Raw genomic sequence first — 13,509 nt, 5'->3', positions numbered from 1 at the left:
TCTCCCAACCCAAATCTGCACACTAGGGATTATTTTGGAAACTAACTTTGCCAGATAAGCTAAAACACCTTCAGATAAATTCAGCCCAGCATAGGTTTGATTCATGTGTATGTGTAACTGGTTAACTTACCACTTGAACGTATATAAGAGGCTAGCCCTCCTTCTATGGCTCCCTTTGCAATGTGTAGTTTGCTTATAATTTTTAGGTTAGTTTCAAGCTGTTCCTGCCTCAGGGTGGCATTGAGGCTGCACATTAAATTTCCCACCTGCTTCCAATCTTCTAAGCTTTATCTATGCCATAAGACTTTTAACTATTTTTATGTTAATTATTACTCCCAAAAGTTAATTAAAGAGCTGCAACTGAAGGAAAGAACCCAACTGACTGACTGAGAGGAAGTGTTTCTAAAGTGTCTGGAGTACTCTAATATAGAATTCAGGAATTCTTGTATTCAAGTTTAATTTACAGTTAAATCCTTTAGGATTCATTCATAGACTTTCTTTAACCGTAACACATGAGGCAGTTTTTTTTCACAATATTCTTGAATTCTTCATATGATAACTAGTGATTTTGTTTTATCAAAGCTACCAGACCTCCAAAAACACCCTGCTGGCCCTCCCATTGGGTGGAACTCCAATCTGTAATATGGGAATTCTTATTCTTTGCATATCATCTGGAAAAAAGTGTTAGCCCAGATAAATGAATGAGTTAACAAAGTTGAGGGTTTTAATTGTGATTTTTCTACATGCCTAAGTCATTTATATGGTTGTCCATAAATAAAATATGAGTTTCATTCTAAAGCAGGTTTATTTATAGACACCAAACTACTACCTGTATTTTTGTAGAAGCAGAATAGTCTACACCTGTAGTGTAAAAGATCTGTAAAAAGCAGTGTAAAAGATTGACTGGAAAAGGTCAATCCTCATCCCAGTTTCCAAGAAGGGTAGTACCAAAGAATGTGCTAAGCATCAGACAAGTTGCACTTATCTCCCATGCTAGTAAGGTCATGCTTAAAATCTTGCAAGCTTGGCTTTAGCAAACCAAGAATTTCCAAATGTTAAAGCTGGGTTTAGAAAAGAAGAATTAGAGATCAAATTGCCAACATTCATTGGACTATAGAGAAAGCAAGAGAATTTCAGAAAAACCTCTATCTGTTTCATTGACTACCCTAAAGCCTTTGACTGTGGATTATGGCAAACTGGAAAGCTCTTACAGAGATGGGAACACTAGACCATCTTACCTGTCTCCTGAGAAACGTATTTATGGGTCAAGAAGCAACAGTTAGAACCCTGTATGGAACAACTGATTGGTTCAAGATCAAGAAAGGAGTAGGACAGGGCTGTCTGCTGTCACCCTGTTTGTTTAACCTATATGCTGAGCACTGATGAGAAATGCCAGGCTGGATGAGTCACAAGCCGGAATCAAGATAGGCAAGAGAAATATCAGCAACCTCAGATATGCCAATGATACCACTCTAATGGCAGAAAGCAAAGAAAAACTAAAGAGCCTCTTGATGAGGGTGAAGGAGGAGAGTGAAAGAGCCAGCTTAAGACTAAATACTAAAAAAAAACTAAGATCATGGCATCTGCCATCATTACTTCATGGCAAATAGAAGGGGGAAAGGTGGAAGTAGTAACAGATTTCCTCTTCTTGGGCTCCAAAATCACTGTGAACGGTGACTTCAGCCATGAAATCAGAAGTTCATTGATTGCTTCTCGGCAGCAGAGTGATGACAGACTTAGACAGTGTGCTGAAAAGCAGAAACATTACTCTGCAGACAAAGATCTGTATAGTCAAGGCTGTGGTTTCCCCAGTGGTCACATACAGTTATGAGAGCTGGACCTTTAAAGAAGGCAGAATGTCAAAAAATTGATGCCCTCAAACTGTGTTGCTTGAAGACTCCTGAAAGTCCCTTGGACAGCAAGGAGATCAAACCTGTTAGTCTTAAGGGAGATCAACCCCAAATATTCACTGGAAGGACTGATAGTGACCCTGAAGCTCCGGTATTTTGGTCATCTAATGAGAACAGACTGATGCTGGGAAAGATTGAGGGCAGAAGGAGAAGATAGTGTCAGAGGATGAGATGGCTGGACATCATCACTGATGCAATGAACATGAACTTGGGCAAACTCTAGGAGATGGTGAGGGACAGGGAGGCCTGGCATGCTGCAGTCCATGGGGTCGCAAAGAGTCAGACACAACTAGGCGACTGAACAATGACAACAAGTAGTGTAATGCTCTGCTTACAAAATGGAGAGTATTGTTGCTGGAAATTTTATCACAAGGCATTAAGTGAAAGTTTTGGTAAATAGTCATAAATAAAAGATATTCTTGAATGAAAAGTATATAATAATAGTCAAAACATAATATATATGCAGGTTGTAAGATTGATACATTAATAATGAAAGTCCTAAGATAAAAATTGCCCATTTTAAACTAATCCTCATGTAAATAAACATTAAAGACTTAACCTGTCATCTGAATTAGTACCTAATGTATAGACTTAAATTTGATCAGTAATCACGTAATACTGACTTCTGTCACCCAAAGAGTAGTAACATTGAGAGCACTACCCAGTCACCAGCTGCAAGGCCTGCAGGCACCTTTCTGCCACCTAAAACTGTTTCCTCGAGTTCCCCATCCTTATCAGTCCACCTTGGCTCTTCACTAGAATTTGAGCTTGGCAACACTGATCTATATTCAAAGAAACACATGAATGAGGGAGAAACAAGAGAGACTTGTTTTTACAGAGGGACAACTTGGTCCTAGAGCTGCAAGATTAAAGGAAAGAACTTGTCAGCCCAAACTTTCGTAGACTTAGGGACTTTCTGGTTTGACCGCCAACACATTCCTAAATTTCAGTTTTTCTCCAAACAGCTTTCAAAATAGATCTTCTGGTTCAAAATGATAATGATTACTTTCTTGTAGTTTTCTTGTTCCTTTCTTACCTACACTTTTTTAAGAATATCATTTTTCTCATCCTTACTCTGCTCTCAGTTGTCAAAGTACTTTTGCTTTTCTATGAAGATCTGTATTTTTCTGAGAAATATTTTGGTTCAAAAGAAAGAGCAATAGTGTTAAAGGCTATAATTTAGTAGCTAACATAATATTGACAAAGAAAATGCTTTTCCTTAGTAGGAAAATATCCTGTGAAGGACAGTAAGACTATAAATTATGCCTTTTTTTCATGTAATATGTGCAGTCAGAATTATTTCCTGATGTTTTTTTAAACTATTTTTACAGTCCCAGTGGGTCTTTGTTATCTTGCTTGGAGCAGGTTAAAACATACCTGCTTACAGACGGAACATGCAAGTGTGGCTTGGAATGTCCTCTTATTCTTCCCAAGGTAACCATTTTGCAATAGATGTATCAGCAGTTTTTTATTTTTTAGGTGTTTCATATGTTTGCTTTTCTCATTTGGCATTTCATTTTTATATTACTTCTCCAATCATATATGCATTTTAAAGTCTTAAGTTAGATACCTTTTGCATGCATTTTGGAATGCGTAAAAATTGTGGAAAATAGTTCAAGTCCAAGAGTCATTTTCAAAGGTGACAAACCTATATTCCTACTAAATATTTCATCAAAATCTCTTTTGCAAAAAAAAAAAACACCTCTTTTGCACCTTTTTCTTAGAGCTATACCCATGCTCACTCTTTAATAGTGCACTATTTTCTTTCCTTACTGCTCAGTCGGCAGTGTTATTTTTAGCACTGGTGTTGATAAATCTGCCACAAATATTTCTAAAATCACAAAGCTGAACCTTTCTAGCCAAAAGTGAAACTGTTTTACTCTTTTGCAAGGTAAAAAGCAAAATCATTTTAAATGATTATAAATATATACTATAGACACAGGTCATTATTCTGCAAATACCTACAATAGTGCTAATCTCAGAACTAAAGATCAATAGACAACTTTTTCTTTTTTATTTGTGTCACCTTTTCAAGAAAAAGCACTTGAAACAGCATATATGTATATATACAATAAATATTTTTTAAATAGAGTAGTAGATTTTTTAAAAATCAGTAAAAAGGTAATATTAATATAGCAATAAAATAAAGCCAAAGAAAATAACTAGCATGTAGCAATGTCAGATTTTAGGGGTTTTAACTGTATTTTATATGTTTTTTGTACTGTTGTAACAGCAGGAAGTACCTAAAATTGGGAACATTATCAGATACTATACTTTTTCATGTATTTATCTTGGCTGTCATAGAATTAGAATAATTTTCATTATTTTCCCTGCCACTAAAAACCATAAGTTTAGTAGAAGGTATTTATTACATTATATATAAAGTTCCTTTTCTTAAATTTAAAAACTTGAGAAAGTTTTCTTCAGATATATGGGTTAATCTATGCAGAACTTCTTTTTTTTTAACAAGGGGATCTTTTTACTTAATATTTTTGCAGACATATTTTAAACAAAGGCTGTGCTTTTTCCAGGTGTTTAATTTTGATCCTGGAGCTGCTGTGAAACAAAGAACTGCAGAAGATGTTAAAGCAGATGAAGATGTCACAAAGCTATGCATACATAAAAGAAAAATCATTGCAGTGGCCACACTTCATAAAAGCATGGAAACCCCACACCCTTCTCTGGTGCTCACCAGTCCCGGAGGAGGAACAAGTATGTAATATGGCGAAGGGTTTAGGAATTTTCCTCCCCGACTCCTCTCCTGGAGAAGGAGTCACTAGAAACCACCTTGCCAAGCATTTTCTGAGTCCACTTTTCAACCACATACAATGCATTTAAAATTATGTATGTTTTATCTTTTCACTACAATTGATAATTAGTTCTGAAAAATTCCCATGAAGTTGTCTCCGAAAATACCCTATCCAAGTCATTTAGTTAAATGAGCAGAATAAACACTGAATAGCACCTACAAATACTATGAAGGTACATAGAGCTGAGCTAAGCAAAGAGAAAGTGTCATTGGTTTTTAAGAAACAAATATAGCCTTTTTCCTAGGGCTGAATTGGAATATGTAGTCCACAAATACAGCTAGCAATGTTGTCAAGAACTAGCAGTATTATTGAGTCATATTAGCTGTATATTGAATACCTACTACCAGAAATCACCTTGCCAGGAACTTTTTACACCTCCATCCAACACATGCATGCACACATGCTTTCAATTTTACAAAATTTCAAAGCTGCAGAAAAATTACATAAATAATTCATTAAACACCCTAGACTTACCAATTAATATTTTGTTTCAGGAGCTACAGATATTGTGACAGTTCACCCATAAGTATTTCAACACACATGGATGTTCTCTTACATAAACCACAGTCTAATTATCACATTCAGGAAATTTAAAACTGATATAATAGTATTATCTAATATGCAGTCTATATTCAGATTTCTCCAGTTATCCTAATAATATTCTTATAGCTTTTTTCAACCCAGTCTCTTTTTAATGCAGAATGCAAAGATGATGCAACTGTAATTAGTTGTCTTATTTCCTTAATCTACACTGGTTCCCCAGTCTTTTTAAATCTTTCATGACACTGATATTTTTTAAGAGTCTAGGCCAGTTTTATAGATGTTCCTCAATTTGGAATTGCCTGATTGCTTCCTTATATTTTTATTGAAGTTAAACACAATTTGGTAGGAATACTGCATAGGCAATATTATGTCTTCATTAGGAAGCACATAATGGCAGTTTATCCCATATTGATGACATCAAGTTTGATTGCTTGGTTGAAGTTATGTCCATTATTGAGGTACATTTTCCCTTTATGATTCATATGTAATTTGTGGAATTATACTTTGAGGCTGAGGAATTTTTCTTCGTAAGGGCTAGAATAGGAACTCTCCAAAATATTACAGTTAACACTTGAATAGTAAGTAATTCTGGATAAAATATGGCTGAACACCAAAGCATTTGTTTGTGAAAGATAAGTAACATTGCTCTGCATAGTTAAAAAAATAGGGATGAGGAGTGTAACCTGCAGTGATCAGAAAGCTTCATTGTAGAACTCAGATTTGAACCAGCCCTGGGAAATAGTAGGATTTAGGCATATAAGGAAAATAAAATTCTTGTCCAGAGCAACTATGGAATAGTTAAGGAATGCGGTGGAGACTAATGTGACACAAGTGGAAAATTAAACCTGCATAAGTAAATTGGGGCCAAATTATTGATAGCTTTAGATACAAAGAGAAGCAGTTATGATACCATACAGGTCACTCCTAGAATTCTGTGAAGAGGGCAGGGAGAGACAAATTTGGCAATTATTAGCAGAGAGCTCCTCTTCAGTAACCCTATTACCTTTAAACTAACCTTTAAACTTTAACAGGAATGATCAGAAAAATTGCTCCACTAAGGTATGTAAGAAAAAAATAGTGAATTTTTCTCTTTCTTTTAACAAGCTACATTTTTTAAATTAAAAGGTATTGCAACAACTTAAAAACATTTAATAGTAAAAAGCTATTTAAAATTTACCATTGTCCTGCCACCTTCATGTAAGTATGTTTTCATTTTCACACTGTACCTTGCACATGTGTTTGCACGTACTCATATTTACTGCTGTTCTCACTTCACATCATAGCAGTTTCAGCCCTGCCTACAGAGTCTGCCTTGTTGCCTTTTTAATGACTGAAGCAGAATCTTGATCTAGGTCCTTTGTCATATTCTATACATTCTAGTTTCATTAATGAAATTAAAGATAAATATTTAATTAAATTAGTATAGGCATATAAGGTATAGCTCCATCTCCTTTTAAAACTACATACTTGATTGGATTAATTTCTACTCTTTTACCAGCTTCAGATACAGCATTTATTTCAATTTTTAAATGTTAAACTATATTAAAAGGTTAGGATTTAAATAATTAAGGATTAAGAAGGCTCAGTAGTTTTCACCTGTCTTTTTTTTACGTACATAAAACATGTAACTTATCTCTTTCAAAAAGTCTATTTGATATACAGGAAAGCACTCATTGGGTGCCCAGCATTTACATTTCCCAACTCTTGTAATACTTTAATTCCTTACTACCACATAACAGCAGCATGGCTTTTACTTATTTAATATTACTGTTATTTTTTAAATGGTAACTATTTTTCGCCAGTAGGGAAGAAATCCTTTCTGAACATCAGCTCCTTTCTAAATTCTGTTGAATATAAAAATGCCAATGTCTATATTTCTTATTGAACTATAGATGGCTATATAAATAAACAAGAAAAGACACAATTTGGTTGTTTTATTACTGAAGAGGACACAGTCAATCCTGTAATGATGTTAGTGATATTAATAGAGACAGCTCTGTTCTCACTGAATGCCATGCTTAGTGCCCCAGACATTTTCATGTGTTATTTCCTTGATTACCAACTTTAAAACTTTCTTTAACAAAAAAAAGATTTCAATTGAAATTATCTACTGCAATTCTCTTATATGATTGTTTCTTTTAATTTTCATGTATTGTCCAGAAATCATTCTATCAAAGAATCTCTACCATGCCAGAAACAAAAAGCCCACACCTCCCAAGAAAAATATATATGTTCACTGCATTCTTTTACTTCTTAATTGTAACCTATCAAGACTTCTATTTATCCAGGTTGAAAACCACTGTCTCAGAAATTGTTACATTATGATTCAACCTGTATAGTACCCAGCAAGTAGAAGTATATTTATCTTAAATGTGTAATTATCCATTCAAGTAAATATACCTCTGATTGCAAATGAATCCGAGTATACTTGCTGATATGCTGTAGGTCTCAGAATTGGGATGGCCAGTATATAATGTGAACAGTACCACTCCCATGTCCTGTGCCCCTAATAGAATCATTGGCATTTTCTCATGCAGCCCAGCTAGAGCTCAGCATCCTTTTCAGCACAGTTCTGTAAGCAGCCACCACCAGTTGATGAGAATTGGCATATGAAGCTAATTTTATCTGCCACCCCAGTTTTAGAAGTCACAACTTTATAAAATAGTTAAACATCTTTAGGGACTAAAAAAACTTAAAACTAGAATTCTGACATGATTGAATGAAAATTCTGTATGATGAACCAGCTTGCTTTTGTTGCCTGTATTCTGTCTGATCTCCGAAAGAACTGAAGGGATTCCAAAAAACCAGCAAGGGAGCAATGCACTCTAAAAAGAGAATACTCAGTTGGAACCCAGTACTGAAGATGGTTGCACTCTGACTAAATTTTGCATAAGAATTCTACCCTAATAAAAGAATTGCAATCTTTTACCAAAGTTGGTTGATAAAGGCTGTTTTTACAACAATGACTGATTAAGGGTAAAGTAATTAAAGTGTTACAATATTACCAACTTGATGTGAAGTTAGCATGATTGTTTAACTTAACTGTATTTACTGTTGTTATCGCTCCCTTTATAAAAGATTCAGAATCCTGTTTACTTAATTCACAAAAATTAAGACTCTTTTACTGTCACAGTGAAAATGTTGGGATAAGAAAGAGTTTTTGTAGCTGTCTTGTGGAGGTTTATAGAAACATTTTTAAGGTAAAAAATTTTCTGGTGAAAATGGCAGTTCATTTAAGTCATCCAAGAAAATAGTATGCCAGACAGATTACAATTTTCTCTTGTAACTGTATTCTTGAAAAAATCCAAATCCAAATGATAATAACGTTATCATTTCCATCTGGGCTGTCAATCTTGATTTCACATATGATAAACATTATTAGAATGACTAATGTCTGTATATACAGATTCAGAGCCCCATCCTTTCTCAACAGATAGGAGGTAAACAAGCATAATGTGCAGTTATTGAGAACCTTTGGTCAACTAAGGAAGAATAATGTGCATTTTTTTCAGACAGAATTTATTGTAGAATACAAACCTTTTTATTTTTTTATTGCAGAGTCACAGTTTCTATTTGCAAATTTCTTTTTCCAGATGCCCTTCCTTCCTCATTTTCTCCTTTCTTCCCTTCCTCCACTTTCACGCAAAAGGATTGAGACTACTAACAGACTTTTTTTTTCTCTCTCTTTCACATCAGATGCAACTCCAGTAGTACCTTCACGGGCAGCAACTCCAAGATCTGTAAGAAATAAGTCACATGAAGGAATTACAAATTCTGTAATGCCTGATTGTAAGAATCCTTTCAAGTTAATGATTGGATCATCAAACACCATGGGAAGACTATATGTACAAGAACTGCCTGGAAGCCAGCAACAGGAACTCCACCCTGTCTACCCCCGGCAGAGATTGGGCAGCAATGAGCATGGACAGAAGTCTCCATTCCGTGGCAGCCATGGAGGCCTGCCCAGCCCCGCATCGTCAGGTTCCCAGATATATGGAGACGGCTCGATCTCACCAAGGACTGACCCACTTGGAAGCCCTGATGTCTTCACAAGAAGTAATCCTGGTTTTCACGGAGCTCCCAATTCTAGTCCTATTCACCTGAATAGGACTCCTCTTTCTCCACCTTCAGTAATGCTACATGGTTCTCCTGTACAGTCATCCTGTGCAATGGCTGGAAGGACTAATATACCTCTTTCCCCAACCTTGACTACAAAGAGTCCAGTAATGAAAAAACCAATGTGTAATTTTTCAACTAATATGGAAATACCACGAGCAATGTTTCACCACAAACCACCCCAAGGCCCACCTCCCCCTCCTCCACCTTCTTGTGCTCTTCAGAAAAAGCCATTAACATCTGAGAAAGATCCACTTGGCATTCTTGACCCTATTCCTAGTAAACCGGTGAATCAGAACCCTGTTATCATTAATCCAACTAGTTTCCATTCAAATGTCCACTCTCAGGTACCTGTGATGAATGTAAGCATGCCTCCTGCTGTTGTTCCTTTGCCAAGTAATCTCCCTTTGCCAACCGTAAAACCTGGTCATATGAATCATGGGAGTCATGTACAAAGAGTTCAGCATTCAGCTTCAACCTCCCTGTCCCCTTCTCCAGTGACATCCCCAGTGCACATGATGGGGACTGGAATTGGAAGGATTGAGGCATCGCCCCAAAGATCACGCTCATCTTCCACATCATCAGATCACGGAAATTTCATGATGCCACCTCTAGGACCCCAGGCCAATTGCAGTGGTATTAAGGTTCCACCCAGGTCACCAAGGTCAACAATAGGGTCCCCAAGGCCATCAATGCCATCAAGCCCTTCTACCAAGTCCGATGGACATCATCAGTACAAGGATATCCCTAACCCATTAATTGCTGGAATGAGTAATGTACTAAATCCCCCAAGCAGTGCAGCTTTTCCTACTGCATCTGCCGGAAGTTCTGTAAAGAGTCAGCCTGGTTTGCTGGGAATGCCTTTAAATCAGATCTTGAACCAGCACAATGCTGCCTCCTTTCCAGCAAGTAGTTTACTCTCAGCAGCAGCCAAAGCACAGCTAGCAAATCAAAACAAACTTGCTGGTAACAACAGTAGCAGCAGTAGCAATTCTGGAGCTGTTGCTGGCAGTGGCAACACTGAAGGACATAGCACTTTAAACACCATGTTCCCTCCTCCTGCCAACATGCTTCTCCCATCAGGTGAAGGGCAAAGTGGTCGAGCAGCACTAAGAGATAAGCTGATGTCTCAGCAAAAAGACTCATTGCGGAAAAGAAAACAGCCGCCTACCACAGTGTTGAGTTTGCTCAGACAGTCTCAAATGGATAGTTCTGCAGTTCCTAAACCCGGACCCGACTTGCTAAGGAAGCAGGGTCAGGGGTCGTTTCCCATCAGTTCAATGTCTCAGTTACTACAGTCTATGAGTTGTCAAAGCTCTCACTTGAGTAGCAATAGTACCCCGGGTTGTGGGGGCTCAAATACTGCTTTGCCTTGCTCTGCTAACCAGCTGCATTTCACAGATCCCAGTATGAACTCCAGTGTTCTTCAGAATTCACTGACACAGAGCATACCTTTAAGAGGGGAAGCCGTGCACTGCCACAATGCAAACACTAACTTTGTTCACAGTAACAGTCCAGTCCCAAACCACCATCTTACAGGTTTAATAAATCAGATTCAGGCTAGCGGGAACTGTGGGATGCTCAGTCAGTCGGGCATGGCTTTAGGAAATTCATTACATCCCAATCCACCTCAGTCAAGAATTTCAACGTCCTCCACTCCAGTGATACCAAACAGCATTGTTAGCAGCTATAATCAAACAAGTTCTGAAGCAGGTATGGTTTTATTAGAAAAAAGTACCCAAAGGTACTAAACTTTTATACGTTTTTTTAAAATTTGTACCAAAATATTTATTATGATAAGAAATGATCCTTTCCCCGATGTGAAATTCTCATCATTTCTTTAGTATTTATAATTTTATTTACAGAATGCTAGGGATTTGTCTCTTAGAAAAAAAAATAACAACCAAGAGGATTCCATGTGTTTCCGTTATTCGTTGTCAATCTGTCGTTTTGAATTTCATTCGACTTTCAGTTGGTTCAATAACCATTGGACTCTAAACTACGAAAGAAGCCATAGAAGGCAGGATTTCCTGGTTATTGAGACATGTACTTGGTCAATGCCAATATAAAAGCCGTTTCCCCTAGCTTGTGTTTGTATTCAGGTAAATGAAGCTCACCTTGGAAAATCCAAAAAAGAGGCAAAAATAAATGGATATTTTTTTGTTCTTGCTGCTGACCAGAAATAGGTGAATGAATAGGAAGAGTTAACTAGAAGTTGTATGAAGTAGAAAGCTGTCTTCTAATGTGTTTTCTTATCCTAGTTTGCTATCCCTCATTACTATTTGTTTGAAAAAAATTCAAAAATGGATATTGGCTACTTCCTTTTTTAAAAAGGTAATAATTTAAGTTTTCTAATAAAAAAGGCTTGAAAACCTGATTTCCAGAATTTTTGATCTTGAAATTATTTTGCAGTTTTCTTGTAGAGCTAAACCATTAGTATCTCATTATCTGCTATTAGTGGAGACAGATTTATTTGAAAGTAGACACATTAGAAAGAACTGTATTTTGTTCAGTAGAGTCCTCAGAAATTGCTATAAAAAAAATTTAAAGAAGCACAACAGAGATAAATTCATGGAGACATCTGAAAATTTGACCATAAGAATATTAGAAATACCCAGAATCCAACAATAATGATTTGAGAGATTGGTGGGAAATGACAAGGTGGAAATAAAAAATGAATATAGAGACGGTATTACTCAGATATGAAAACAGTGGGCTTTTAAAACCAGATTACTACTGGAAGTGAGAAAACTGCTGAGGCTTTTAATAGTAAGCTATTGTGTGGTTGTATATAGACTGTTATATCACCATGCTAGAAAGGCATTATGACCTACATGTCTTTGTTGTTGATAGTAAAATCAAGTGTTTTCCTTCCTGATGTCACTACTTATACCTGCCATTCTCCACAACTTCTGTTATGTGTTATGTTTGATGTCAGTATTTAATGAAGAACTGTTCATTGACCTCTTGTGTTAAAAAGAATATAAGGTGAAAAAGATAGTTGAAATGATTAGTGCCTTCTTGATAGTCTAAGAAATCTCATGAAGCTATTATGTGTTTAACAGGATACTTATTCCAAAGGGGCTTCCAGCTTCTCAGTGACTCATGTTTCTTTTTAGATAATCTCAAATAAATGAAATTTTAATCTTATGCATTTAGCAGATTTAAGTTACATAAAGTCAGTAACTATTTAAAAATACACTATATTTATTAAGCATAGCTTCAATCATTTGGATGAGACATTGTTTGTCTCATTGTATTATATTTTTAAATTTTGATACCCCTTACCTCAACTTACTTTGTTTCAGGTCTAAGTTCATATTGCAAAGTGTACGTATTTTATTAATGATGTATTTTAATTTATCTATAATGGAAAAGACCGACGTTTATTTATGTTCTTGTTTCTTCTGATTGTCAAGTTTAGACTTATTTTATATAGTCTTAGACATGTATTTTCTTGTTCCATGCCTCTGTAAAACATCAGATCTGGATTGCCAGTGCTGGGATTGTTGAAACACATATGTTGAAATTTTATTAATACAAGGAAAGTGTTAGCATATAAATAGCTAAAAGGGATGAGAATAAATGTCTAATAATGATGTGGATGTGACCAATCATGTGTAAGATAACAGAAAACATATGCTTGATAAAAATCTAGGTCAGTTAGAATTTTTTAAAGTATTAAACTTAATAAAATTAAATACTAATTAATGTACATAGATCTGATGTGCAGCTGGTAATAAAAATGGGTAGATTTACTAATGTAGCTCTTTTGATGAGCTGATTTATTAAAGAGGTCTCTAATATCATTTTTTTATATACACAGTGATCTGTATCAGCTGAATGTACTGTCATGATAATTGCTTAGCATCCATCAAATAAACACCAGAGGTGGGCATTTACATGAAACAGCTGATGACAGACATAACTCTCCCTTCAAGCTTTGCTAAGTATTCCTAGCATACTAGGAAGACATTAGAAGAAAACACACTTTATCCTTAAAATGTTGCTTTTAGTTATCCATGAGTACCTCTGATGTACTAGGTGACTTACCTGTATTATTTCTAATTTGTACAGTCTTCCAAAATATAAGGTGTTCTTGTTATCATTTTACAGATGGGTAGATTGAG

General features: G+C 35.9%; 1 protein-coding gene across 2 annotated transcripts in view; it reads left to right on the top strand.

Moving 5' to 3' along the window:
• The window catches only part of MBD5 (methyl-CpG binding domain protein 5), a 57,544-nt gene that overhangs the window by 1,639 nt on the left and 42,396 nt on the right, over nt 1-13,509 (top strand). For both annotated transcript variants that reach the window (XM_068968574.1, XM_068968573.1), the window contains exons 2-4: nt 3,242-3,344; nt 4,442-4,622; nt 8,960-11,092. In XM_068968574.1, the coding sequence (XP_068824675.1) occupies nt 3,242-3,344; nt 4,442-4,622; nt 8,960-11,092 (2,417 nt within the window). The remainder of the gene's footprint in view (nt 1-3,241; nt 3,345-4,441; nt 4,623-8,959; nt 11,093-13,509) is intronic.

The sequence above is a fragment of the Capricornis sumatraensis genome, chromosome 3, assembly GCF_032405125.1.
Source record: "Capricornis sumatraensis isolate serow.1 chromosome 3, serow.2, whole genome shotgun sequence".
Lineage (NCBI taxonomy): Eukaryota > Metazoa > Chordata > Mammalia > Artiodactyla > Bovidae > Capricornis > Capricornis sumatraensis.
This window is presented reverse-complemented; position numbering and strand designations above follow the sequence as displayed.